The sequence below is a fragment of the Zalophus californianus genome, chromosome 6 (assembly GCF_009762305.2).
Source record: "Zalophus californianus isolate mZalCal1 chromosome 6, mZalCal1.pri.v2, whole genome shotgun sequence".
In the NCBI taxonomy this organism is placed as follows: Eukaryota; Metazoa; Chordata; class Mammalia; order Carnivora; family Otariidae; genus Zalophus; species Zalophus californianus.
The window spans coordinates 39,624,758-39,637,830 of NC_045600.1; the positions used below are offsets into that span (position 1 = coordinate 39,624,758).

General features: G+C 32.9%; 1 protein-coding gene across 4 annotated transcripts in view; it reads right to left on the reverse strand.

Annotated features, from left to right (window-relative positions):
- Positions 1 to 573: 573 nt before the first annotated feature.
- LRRC9 (leucine rich repeat containing 9) overlaps positions 574 to 13,073 on the reverse strand; it is a 107,815-nt gene continuing 95,315 nt past the window's right edge. For all 4 annotated transcript variants that reach the window (XM_027568730.1, XM_027568731.1, XM_027568729.1 and 1 more), the window contains 4 exons: positions 6,656 to 6,796; positions 4,154 to 4,298; positions 2,541 to 2,709; positions 574 to 1,729 (listed from right to left, as the gene is read on the reverse strand). In XM_027568730.1, coding sequence (XP_027424531.1) covers positions 1,690 to 1,729; positions 2,541 to 2,709; positions 4,154 to 4,298; positions 6,656 to 6,796 — 495 coding nt within the window. In that variant the 3' untranslated portion in view covers positions 574 to 1,689. The remainder of the gene's footprint in view (positions 1,730 to 2,540; positions 2,710 to 4,153; positions 4,299 to 6,655; positions 6,797 to 13,073) is intronic.

Below are 13,073 nucleotides of genomic sequence, written 5' to 3' on the forward strand. Positions count from 1 at the left end.
GATACCTCAGAATTTAAGTGTGTAGTATATAAAAATCAAATGATAGATCTCAAATAATATTACAAATGCATAGGAAAAATGGCTGCAAGAAAATATGCTAAGTGTTAAGTGGATGTTGAATAATGAGTTATGTTTTTCCTGCTTTATACTTTTCTAATTCTTGAAAATTCCTTTTCTCTAGTGAAAGCCAATTACTCTTATTTTTCCCATCCAGTTTATTATTTTAAAAGACAATTGTCATTACAAAAGTAACATATATTGAGTATTTCATTTATACAAAACCATGAAAGAAAAAAAAGTCGATGATACCAAGTTAGTAACAGAAGAGCAGACAGACACTCATCAGAGCAGTGTAGGGAAAGCAGTTGTCAAAACTAAAGGGCAACAAAGACATCTTCTGGACATCTTAAGAACTGCATAGTTGTTTTTTAAACAAAGGATCTTATTTTCACCTAAGAGTAATAGTTGTTTAAAAACCACACATTAAAAAGTATAAAATCAATCTGTATTAGATTTGAAATTTTAAATATTACATGATTACAATAACAAACATACAACATTTAAAGAGGAAAAGATACAAATTGTTGCATACACATTGGAATTAGTTTCCAAAATATCTTTAAGCCTATTTCCAGATAGATTACAAAATACAAATATTTTAGTAAAAATTTATTTTCATGTAAGGAACATCTAAAATAGTATGAAAACTACATGCAGTGTTGAACCAATACTTGGAAAATGGGCTCATGAATCATAGAGCCCACTTATATAAAAATATGGTTGGCTAGTTAGTCATTAATTTAAAGAACTGTGTTTAATAAAACAATGAAATTCAAAACCATATTTGATTTATTTGTGATCTGTCCTAGTACTATGCAGCGTAATTATTTTCAGTGAAATAATTATTAAGGGTTTCAAATTTAAATGTGTCCACTCAGTTTGAACATGTGTTCTTTTTTAGCCTAAAACTGCTTGTAAAATTATATTACTATGGGTACAATTAACAAATTTTGTATTTGAAATAGTACTTTTTTAGTCTTAGAGCATGAATGCCTGGTTGCACTGACAGCCACCTTCAGGAAGTACTACTGAGGCCCATAATTTGCATTGCTAAACAATTCTTAGGGCAGATCTGGTTTAAGGATTTTTTTCCAATTATACTCCAAAAAAACTAATTTGTAGTTCAATGTGCAAAGCTCAACTTGCTTTAGTAATAGTTGTGTTTAATAAGAAATGTATGTTTTAGTTTTAGGTAACTCCAAATAAATAGATACTCAACAAATAAAATATGCTTATTTACTAGATTATCTTTTCTTAGTATCTTCACATGACAGGCCATAATAAGATTTTGTAACTAAATGCTTCCAATACCAGGACTAAATATTTGATTCTCTGGACTTTGTTTTATGTCATTTCTATCTTTTCAAATTGTATGATATAATGGTTCATGATTTTTCTAATATAGAAATTCAAATGAATAAGATAACCATAACGAAAGTTTAAGAGAGGTGATATTAAATAAAATTCAACCAGAGTGATAGAGATTACCTTCAAATGGAACTGAAGTGCTTCAGTAAAATAAGTAACATGATTATCTTAGATATTTTTTTCACCAACACTGTCCACTAGTTTTTGTACAACTACTAAACAGAAATAGGTTTCTTGGTGTATATTCATTTCTCTAGGCAGTTACATTTGATTTGATCCTGGAAAGTGGCTGCCAGGAATTCTGTTGGAAATAAAATATTTATGAGTCAAATAATTATGACTTATTTTCTTAATGGATCAGCTAATTTAAAGTAATTCTACAGTAAGTAATTTCTGTATTTTATATGTGTTCAATTTTAAAAAGACAGTACAACAGAGAAAATGATCCTATTCTTGGACATCTAAAAATCAGGTTATCCTGAGTTCTCAGCAGGGAAGTCAGTATAGCAAGAGCTGGGCCTATGCTAGATCTGCTGCTGAGTCGGTCATTGATAGATGAATTGGAGCTTGGCTACAAAGAATCTGAGAGACAGGTAAGAATTGGAAATCTAGGTAGACAGGTGTTGAGCAACAGAGTGGATTCTTAATGAGAAGTAACAGGTTTTTAGGCACTGAGCTGGCCTAGGGCTAGGGCCAGACCACAGGAGAGGCTTGAAGTATTTACAAAATTCTTGGTCTTTGTGATTTCAGAATTGAATTTATCTGTTGTTCAAAATATAAGTGAACTGCTTTGCATATTTAATGAGAAGTGACTTGGGAGAGTGCAATTATAAGTGTTTATTTCAGTGTTCTCTCATATAAGCATTAGGTGAGCATTATTCTACCTTGACAGCCATTTCTAAGTCTCTTTGAATTATTATGTAAATACACAGGACTTTGGGAAAGTTTGGTGAATGTGGGAGAAGAAGCCTTATGCTATCTGACAGTTTTTTCCAGCTCTCAGTAAATAAATAATAGTATATAATAATATTTCTTATTTTTATACATGACTAGCAAATTTGGAGAGTGTATTTAATGATGAGAAATGATATTAAAACACAGAATAGTCTTACCTTCCCTCATCTGGGTTGCTCTGGTACATATGTGCAGTTGGAGACGCCATACTCTGATGTGATAAAAGAGATGGAGAGAGATTTATCCCTCTGAGTTGCTGAAAAGCTATTTCTGCATGGATGCTCCGAGGATTATTTGTCAGAATGCCTGCATTCTTGTTTTTTTTGTCTGAAATTAGGAATTGTGAAACAATGAGAAGCACTAAGTAATAAAATGAATTAAGTAATAAAGCTTGGTTGCCCTTCAACTGAATGTGTGCTGTACATATTTCATAACATGAATTAAAACATTTTAAATAAAAGTAGAGAATTGGAATAGTTTTTTAGCACTTAATGCTGCTTAAACTTCTCTGAGTTCGTGAATCCATTTGATTGTTTCTTGGTAATTTTTAAAAATATAAATATCTAGAGCTGTGTGCTATAATAAATGTAGAGAGAAGGTGACCATGATTTTCAAAATAAAAATTGCGGCAACATAGTCCAAAAATAGGAGAGAAACTATAGGACTTTTCAAGAAAAACCTAAAAAATAGTCACACAACAAATCCTGAAGACATATCTGAGAAGGACATTATGGAGATGAATCCAAGGCTGAACTAGTACCAAAAAAAGAGAGAAGATATTGATGACATTCCTGAAGATAACATTGTACTGTTAAGGAGACTAATAATTTGGGATGTCCAATTTTACTGATAGTTATATCTACTGGACAAAAGCATAACAATTCTTACTGTGACTAAAATCTTAAAGCCATATGTATGTGGAAGTATGAAAAATAAGTTAAACAAAGAATAACATCTTAACAAAGAAGTTATTTTGGGTTTCTTTTAACTGAATTTCCTTTAAAAATAATCACACAGAGCAATCTACTGTTCTTAGTAGGCTCTTAGATCATTTTATAATTACTGTGATGTTCAAGTTTATTGTCCAACAGTGGTCCCATGCAAAGTGGGATGTTATAAGGAATGGAAGAGGTGAGCCCTCAGAGGAGTAGCTACCCCCAGTTTTACCAAAAAGATAGCCAGTGAAGATCTGGAATATGGGAAAAGGTTTAATCTAAGCCTGAATTAAAATGTATATAATAGAAGGAATCATTTCCATGCCCTTTCCTTTTAATATACTCGCTGCTATAGAGCTCTACCTCTTGAAACTCTTCTCTAGTATTAGTTTCATGGTTTATTTGTGGTTTCAAGGATAAAGTCTGATCGTCTCTTTGTACCCCAAGAATCTGTTGTCACAGATTTTTAAACCTTTGACTCTCTTCTTTTAGCAGGACATACTAATGAATTGGTTTCATATGCTATGAAATACATAAAATGAAACAAAAGCTTTTGAAAATAAGTATTTCAAGAAATAATTGTGCAAGTATCACAAAGTTCACATTATGAGTAAATGTTTAGTTACAACATATTAGTGGGTCAGCAAAACCGAAAAATACTATAGACTCTAAAGTCAGAATGACCACGTGAAACTTGAACAAACATGCAATTTTAGGAAATGTAAATTAAAAAATGCAATTTTAAGTAGTATTAGAAGTCAGAGTGAGATTTTGGTTTCAAATGAAGTGTTTTGTTTGTTTGCTTTTATATATACTTTGAAACTCTGTTGAAATACCTTCAACTTCAGGAGTTAAAGTGAAGTCAGATCCCAGGTAATGGCTAAATGCACCAGGCAGAATTACATTTGTTATCTTTATGGGAGGTGCTTTCACTTGGCCAAATGATCCACCATCCATTGGAGAGCTGGTAACAGGAATAAACTACATAATAAGAGAGAAACAGTTAAGAACACCTCACCTCCAAAACTCAGATCAATAGATTTAGTTCTTACCATAAGCCCCATTTGATAATCAACTTAAAATTCTTTAGGTCAGGAGTTAAAGCCTAAACTAAGTTGGTATGAAGCGGAAACTGAAAGTCTTTTGATTCCCTCAGAACCTTATGTTCTGTCTTTTCAGACTGCATGGTGCTCATCACTACTGTGATGGCACCTCTCCCTTTCCAGAGGATCTTAACAAGGTAAGTGCAGAAAATGAGAATTAAGCTTTTCCCTCTTTGCTTCTTTTTTACTGAGCAAGAGTTTCTGGATGGTAAGAGTTATATCTTCCACATCTTTATATTCCTCACATTACCTCTTCAAGTGCCTTGCAGTTAATTAGTTTTTCAAAAACAAACAAGTAAATAAATGGGGACTAAGGAAAGCATCTTATAACAATCACTTTTAATGAACGTGCTAACTCTCTAAATGGTGTTTACATTTTAAGTTAGTTGAGGATAAAGAGGCTTTTAAAAGAATTTCAGGAATCAGCAAACAGAGGAGGGAAGTATTTTAGGCTAGAGACTCTTGGTTTCCCTAGAATTTTATGCTTGCTCTGTCTTCATTAAGACTGACCTTGTTTATACTTTAAAAAATATGAATACTTTATACTGAATTCGGAATATATGATTCAACTTATTTAGAGATATAGGCTTTTGCCATTTGTGTAAAATGAACGATTTCCTGTTTCAGTAAGTGTTACCAAGAATGCAGCTTTGTAATGAGCACTAAAGTATCAGGCCTTTTACTAAAGCTGGTCAGTCCCAAATTCCTTAACTAATTCCTTTGTAGGAGTTTCTTCCCATCACTAATCTAGAATGTCAAATTTCCTTCTGAAACCAAAAGCCCCAAAATGTTCTGATTTAAAGGACTTTAGAGTTCATTTATTCCCTCTTACTTGCTGTTAAAAAAGAAAGAACAGCAGTAACCTGAAAGAAAAATAAATTAGACTGAACTGATAAACTTGAAAAGGATTCTGTTTTTGTGTCTCCTGAATAGCTAAAAGAAATAATGGCTCAGTTTTGTTCTAGCCATGAAAATAAACATTATTATTGAATCTTAAAATAGATTTCTCTATAATAAAGACTTCAAATATCCCCTTTATTTTATTAACCCTGTATAGATGAATCAAAAAATAATTTTTTAATAAAATTCTTACATATGGAATAAGTGGAAAAATAAGTTCTTATATATGGCACTGATTCAAATGGCAAGAATACATGTCTAGATTCACTCAAGACACATTATATCATAGTGTAGTAAAGGGAAAAATCCAAATTTACTATATGAAAAAATAGAAAAGAATAGCCAAGAAGCAAACTCTTTAGTGAAATACTCATCAGCTAAAATTTGAGTATATATAGGCTCAAAGGTCCAGTGTGCTCTGGAAATCAGTTTGTTTTACAGAAGGGATGGAGTGTGCTGGGTAATCCACTGAGTTAAATGAAAGCATCTACAGTAGTCTTACCTAGTTTCTCTTCAATATGCATTTTAAAAGTAATCTTTGTTCACTGACTAATGTTCTTGCTCTCTGGCTTTCACGTATATTAGAGGTTCACTTACCTTCTTACTGCCTCATCCTAGTTTAGGTTTTCATAATCTCCCTCTTGGATTATTCTAAAAGCCTCTTAACTGGTTTCCCTGCTTCCAGCCTCTTCTTTCTCCAACCTTGCAAAGGCACAGCTCTAATAAGGTTACTTCTTTGTTCAAAAACCATAGCTTTTCTGTGTTTAGTCTTTGTGGAGTATGGTCACGAAGAATCCTTGTGGTCAAGGACAGAATTTCCTAATGATATGCTTTTGTGGCTTCTGTCTAATCTCTTTCATGTCATGGTCAGAACCTTTTTAGAGTTCATAGGTAAAAGGTGCAATTTTTCTGGCCAACAAGAAAAGAAGCTCACATCTCCCTTGTTAGATTAACTACATAGTCTGGAGAATTGAGGTCAGAATTCCTTCCCTTCCTATCTGCTAAACTGAAAAGAGTTTGTTAGTTTCGGTTTATAGAAGTGATATGTTATAGATTCTTACCCTCTAGCATTATCTCACATATTAAGCAAGAGGCACACAGATTTTAAATAACTTTCTTTATGTCAAATTACATGACTGGAAAAAGGAGCTTCCCTGGAATTTGTGTGTGTGGTTGTACTCTATTGACCAGATCAAGGTTCTTTTGATAGTAATCACTAAAATAGATACTAAAATAATCTACAAAAACATCATAGCCCAGATTTACCTAGTAAATTGGTTTTAATTTACTAATAATTATATATTAAAAGAAAAGTACAAATAATAGAAGTATTACTGAAGTTTTCTTTGCTTGTAGTTCAGAGAAGTGAAATTCAGCTTTAGCTCTATCATCTGAATTCACAGGAATTCCATCTAACATCTGTAAGTTAGGCAGCCGAAATATGAGCATGTGGCGATGTAGTGTTTTTCTGCAAATCTGAATAAAGTTAAAAATAACAATTTATTCCTTTTAAAAAACTTTTATTTCAAAGATTAACTTTTATAGAGAAGGAAATTTAACACAGGTAGTAAGAATAGCTAATTTGTTATAATAGACAATACAAATATGAGCTCCCTTTTTGAAAGTTTTCTCAATTCCCTATTATACAAATGAAGATTCAAACTTTTTAAATTTAGTTTTTGTTTTTTTATTATTTTTTTAATCTGAATTCAATTAGCTAACTTATAGTCATCATTAGTTTCAGAGGTAGAGTTCAGTAACTCATCAGTTGCGTATAACACCCAGTGCTCATCACATCATGTGCCCGCCTTAATACTCATCACCCAGTTACCCCATCCATTCATAGTTCCCAACATATGCAAATACAGCTAATTTGATAAAGGTGACAACAAGGTCATAGAGGGGCTTTTTCTCCAGTGTGTTAGCCAAGAAGGTAAATAAAAGATCCACCCTAACAACCATGTGCTTTTCTGACTGTATTACAGCTTTGCAATAGAGCTTGAAGTCTGGCATTGTGATGCCACCAGCTTTGGTTTTCTTTTTCACCATTCCTCTGGCTATTCAGGATCTTTTCTGGTTCCATACAAATTTTAGGATTATTTGTTCCAGCTCTGTGAAAAATGTCAATGGTATTTTGATAGGGATTGCATTGAATGTGTAGATTGCTCTAGGTAGCATAGGCATTTTAACAATGTTTATTCTTCCCATCCATGAGCATGGAATGTTTGTCCATTTCTTTGTGTCTTCTTCAATTTCTTCTCTGTAGTTTTTAGAGTACAGACGCTTTACCTCTTTGGTTAGGTTTATTCCTAGGTATCTTACTGTTTTTGGTGCAATTGTAAATGGGATTTATTCCTTTATTTCTCTTTCTGCTGCTTCATTATTGGCATGTAGAAATGAAACATTTCTATATGTTGATTTTGTGTCATGTGACTTTACTGAATTCATTTTATCAGTTCTAGCAGTTTTTTGGTGGAGACTTTCAGGTTTTCTATATATAGTATCATGTCATCTGCAAATAGTGAAAGTTTTACTTCTTCCTCACTGATTTGGCTGCCTTTTATTTATTTATTTTTTTGTCTGACTGCTGTGGCTAGGACTTGCAGTATTATGTTGGATAAAAGCAGTGAGAGTGGACATCCCTATCTTGTTCCTGACCATAGAGGAAAAGCTCTCAATTTTTCCCCATTGAGGATGATATTAGCTGTGGGTTTTTCATAGATGGCCTTTAATATGTTCCCTCTAAACCTACTTTGTGGAGAGTTTTTTTTTTTTATCATGAATGGATGTTGTACTTTGTCAAATGATTTTTCTGAGTCTATTGAAATTATCATATGGTTCTTATCCTTTCTTTTATTAATGTGATGCATTGCAAATATTGAACCACGCTTGCAACCCAGGAATAAATCCCACTTGATGGTGGTGAATGATTTTTTAAATGTATTGTTGGATTTCATTTGCTAGTGTTTTGTTAAGGATTTTTGCATCTATGTTCATCAGAGATATTGGCCTGTAGTTCTCTTTTTTGTGGTGTATTTATCTGGTTTTGGTATCAGGGTAATGCTGGCCTCATAGAATGAATTTGGAGCTTTTCTTTTCTATTTTTTTGGATCAGTTTGAGAATAGGTAATAACTCTTCTTTAGATGTTTGGTAGAATTCACCTGTCAAGCCATCGGGTCTTGGGCTTTTGTTTGTTGGGAGCTTTTTGATTACTGATTCGATTTCTTTGCTGGTTACTCATTTGTTCAAATTTTCAATTTCTTCCTGCTTCAGTTTTGGTAATTAATATGTTTCTCGAAATTTATCCATTTCTTCTAGATTGTCCAATTTCTTGGCATATAGTTTTTCATAACGTTCTCTTATAATTGTATTTCTGTGGTGTTGGTTGTTATTTCTCCTCTTTCATTTGTGCTTTTATTTATTTGGGTCCTCTTTCTTTTCTATTTGATAAGTCTGGCTAGAGATTTATCAATTTTGTTAATTTTTTCAAATTACCAGCTCCTAATTTCACTAATATATTCTATTGGTTTTTTTAGTTTCTACATCATTTATTTCTGCTCTGATCTTTATTATTTCCTTCCTTTTACTGGCCTTATGCTTCATTTGTTGTTCTTTTTCTAACTCCTTTAGGTGTAAGGTTAGGTTGTTTATTTGAGATTTTTCTATCTTCTTGAGGTAGACCTGTATTATTATATACTTCCTCTTAAAACTGCTTTTGCTGCATCCCAAATATTTTGGACAGTTGTGTTTTCATTTTCATTTGTTTCCATGTTTGTTTGTTTGTTTGTTTATTTCCTGGTTGACCCATTCATTGTTTAGTAGCATGTTATTTCACTTTCCATGTATTTGAGGTCTAGCCAGACTTTTTCTTGTGGTTGATTTCAGGTTTCTTTTTTTTTTTTAAAGATTTATTTATTTTAGAGAGCGAGAGAGAGCACAGAGGGAGGGGCAGAGGCAGAGGGAAGGAGAGAATCTTCCAGCAGCCTCCCCGCTGAGTGCAGAGCCTGATGCAGGGCTCAATCCCAGGATTCTGAGATCATGACATGAGCTGAAATCAACAGCCAGCCGCACAACTGACTGGGCCATCCCAGGTGCCACTGACTTCAAGTTTCATAGTGCTGTGGTCAGAAAAGGTGCATGGTATAACTTTGATCTTCTTGAATTTGTTGAAGCCTGTTTTGTGGCCTAATATGTGATCTATTCTGGAGAATGTTTCATGCGCACTTCAAAAGAATGTGTATTCTGTTTTAGGATGGAGTGTTCTGAATATATCTGTTAGGTCCATCTGGTCCAGTGTGTCATTCAAAGCCATTGTTTCCTTATTGATTTTCTTTTTTTTTCTTATTTTGTTTAAATGATCTGTCCATTGATGTAAGTGGGGTGTTAAAGTCCCCTACTATTATTGTGTTATTATCAATTAGTCCCTTTATGTTTGTTTTTAATTGTTTTATGTACTTGGGTCTTCCCATGTTGGGTGCATAAATATTTACAATTGTTATATCTTCTTGTTTGATTGTCCCCTTTATTATTACATAGTGTCCTTCTTTGTCTCTTAAAATATAGTACCCAAAGCAATATATACATTTAGTGCAATCCCTATCAAAATACCAAGAGCATTTTTCACAGAGCTAGAACAAACAATCCTAAAATTTGAATGGAACCACAAAAGACCCCGAATAGCCAAAGCAATCTTGAAAAAGAAAAGCAAAGCTAGAGGCATCACAATTCTGGACCTTAAGTTATGTTACAAAGCTGTAGTAATCAAAACAGTATGGTATTGGCACAAGAAAACCACATAGATCAATGGAACAGAATAGAAAACCCAGAAGTGAACCCACAATTATATGGTTAATTAATCTTCAACAAAGCAGGAAAGAATACCCTAAGGGAAAAAGACAGTCTCTTCAACAAATGGTATTGGGAAAACTGGACAACTACATGCAAAAGAATGAAAACCACTTTCTTACACCATACACAAAAATAAATTCAAAATGGATTAAAGACCTAAATATGAGAGCTGAAACAATAAAAATCCTAGAAGAGAACACAGGGCACTAACTTCTTTGACATCAGCCATAGCAACTTCTTTCTAGATAGGTTTCCCGAGGCAAAGGAAAGAAAAGTGAAAATAAACTATTGGGACTACATTAAAATGAAAAGTTTCTGCACAGCAAAAGAAACAACCAACAAAACTAAAAGACAACCTACTGAATGGGAGACAATATTTGCAAATGACATATCTGATAAAAGATTAGTATCCAGAATTTATAAAGAACTTATAAAACTCAACACCCAAAAAATGAATAATCCAATTAAAAATGGGCAAAAGACACAAAGAGACCTTTTTCAAAGAAGACATATAGACGGCCAACAGACAAATGAAAAGATGCTCAACATGACTTATTATCAGGGAAATGCAAATCAAAACTGCAATGTGATATCACCTCACACCTGGTTAAAATCAACAACGCAAGAAACAACAGGTGTTGGTGAGGATGGGGAGAAAAGGGAATCCTCTTGCACTGTGGGTGGGAATGCAAACTGGTGCAGCCACTCTAGAAAACAGTAATATGGAAGTTCCTCAAAAAGTTAAAAATAGAACTACCCTACAATCCAGCAATCATACTACTAGGTATTTACTTAAAGAATACAAAAGCACTAATTCAAAGGCACACATACACCCTAATGTTTACAGCAGCATTATGTACAATAGTCAAATTATGGAAACAGCCCAAGTGTCCACTGATTGATGAATGGATAAAGAAGATGTGGTGTGTGTGTGTGTGTGTGTGTGTGTGTGTGTGTGTGTGTATAAAATAGAATATTACTGAGTCATAAAAAAGAATGAAATCTTGCCATTTGCAATGACATGGATGGAGCTAGACAGTATAATGCAAAGTGAAATAAGTCAGAGGAAGACAAATACCATATAATTTTACTCATGTGGAATTTAAGAAATGAAACAAAACAAACGAGCAAAGGGAAAAACAAGGGAGAGAGAGAGAAGCAAACCAAGAAACAGATTCTTAACTATAGAGAACAAACTGATGGTTATTACCAGAAGGGAAGTGGGTGGGGGGATGGGTTAAATAGGCAATGTGGATGAAAGAATACAGTTGCTGTAATGAGCACCAGGTGATTCATGGAAATGTTGAATCACTATATTGTACACCTGAAACTAATACTATACTGTATGTTAAGGAACTGGAATTTAAGTAAAAACTTAAATAAGTAAAAGCTGAACCACAGAATCAGTATTATGCTAAAAATAATTTTAATAAATGTTAAAAATGTCAAAAAAAAGTAAGTTCCAAAAAACTGAAAGAAGGAAATAATAAAGGGTGGGAATTATTGAAAAAGAAACCAAATAAATTAACTACTTGATAAAACCCAAATATGGTTCTTTGAAGAGATTAATACAATAGACAAACATTTAGCAAGACTTATGAAGAATAAGAGAAAAAGCAAAAATCAACAAATTTAGGTATAAAAAAGATAACACACAAATATGGTAGAGATATTAAAAAATTCATGAGAGTATTATGATAGTAATACATTCAAAATTTATATAAAAGGACAAATTTATAGAAAAATATAACTTCTCAATACTAACCTTTGAAGAAATAGAAAACATGATTAGATTTATAACCATTAAATAATTTAAATAAGTAGTTTAACATCTAATTTCAAAAAATATTGAGCCCAGATTGTTTTAGAGATAAGATCTAATTATCTGGGCACCTGAGTTGCTCAGTGGGTTAAGCATCTTGCCTTCTGCTCAGGTCGTGATACCAGGGTCCTGGGATCAAGTCCTGCATTGGGCTCCCTGCTCAGCGGGGAGTCCGCTTCTCCCTCTACCTCTCCATCCTTCTTGTGCACTCTCTCTCAAATAAATTTTAAAATCTTAAAAAATAAGATCTAATTATCCTTCAAGGAACACGTAAGTTTTTTACCATATAAACTAATTCATAGACTAGCAAGAGAGAGCTCCCAGTTAATTTTGAGGCAAGAACAGCCTTGATGAACTTAAAAGAGTAGCATAAGAAGATAATTATAGGATAATTTTACATATTTATGTATTTCCATAAATATAGATATACTACATGAAATCTTAGCAAATTGAATTCAGCAAAGTGTAAAACATGACTAAATAGTATTCAACCCAGGATTAATGATGGTTTAACACTAGAGCAGGTTAAAGAGAAAACTACATTGCCAATTAGTTAAAATCCAATGACTATTCATGATAAAAACAGGTAGTAAACTGAATTAGAAAAGAGCTTTCTTAAAATGTTGATGGTTATCTGTCCATAACCTATAGCAAACTCGTATTTAATAGTGACAATTTAGAAGTGTTTTTTGAAGTCAGTTACCTACTATCAGTGCTTCTATTCAACACTTTATTAGAGGTCCTAGTCAACACACTAAGAGAAGTAAAGGAAATAAAATACATAAGGATTGGAAAGAAATGAGTCATTATTGCAGATAATATGATAGTATACTGAGAAAATCCAACAAAATTTATAATTCATTAGAACTAAAAAAGAGTTCAAGTTTCCTGGAGAAAGAGTAATATGCAAAAATCAGAACTGCTATACTATACTTCAGCAACAAACAATTAGAAACATGTAAACAGATATTGTTCAAAATAGCTATTAAAACAATGGAATAAATCAAACCAAAGGTGATTAAAAACCTTTAGGAGAAAACTACAAATTTTACTGAAGAGCATAAAATAAATGTAGGGATGGA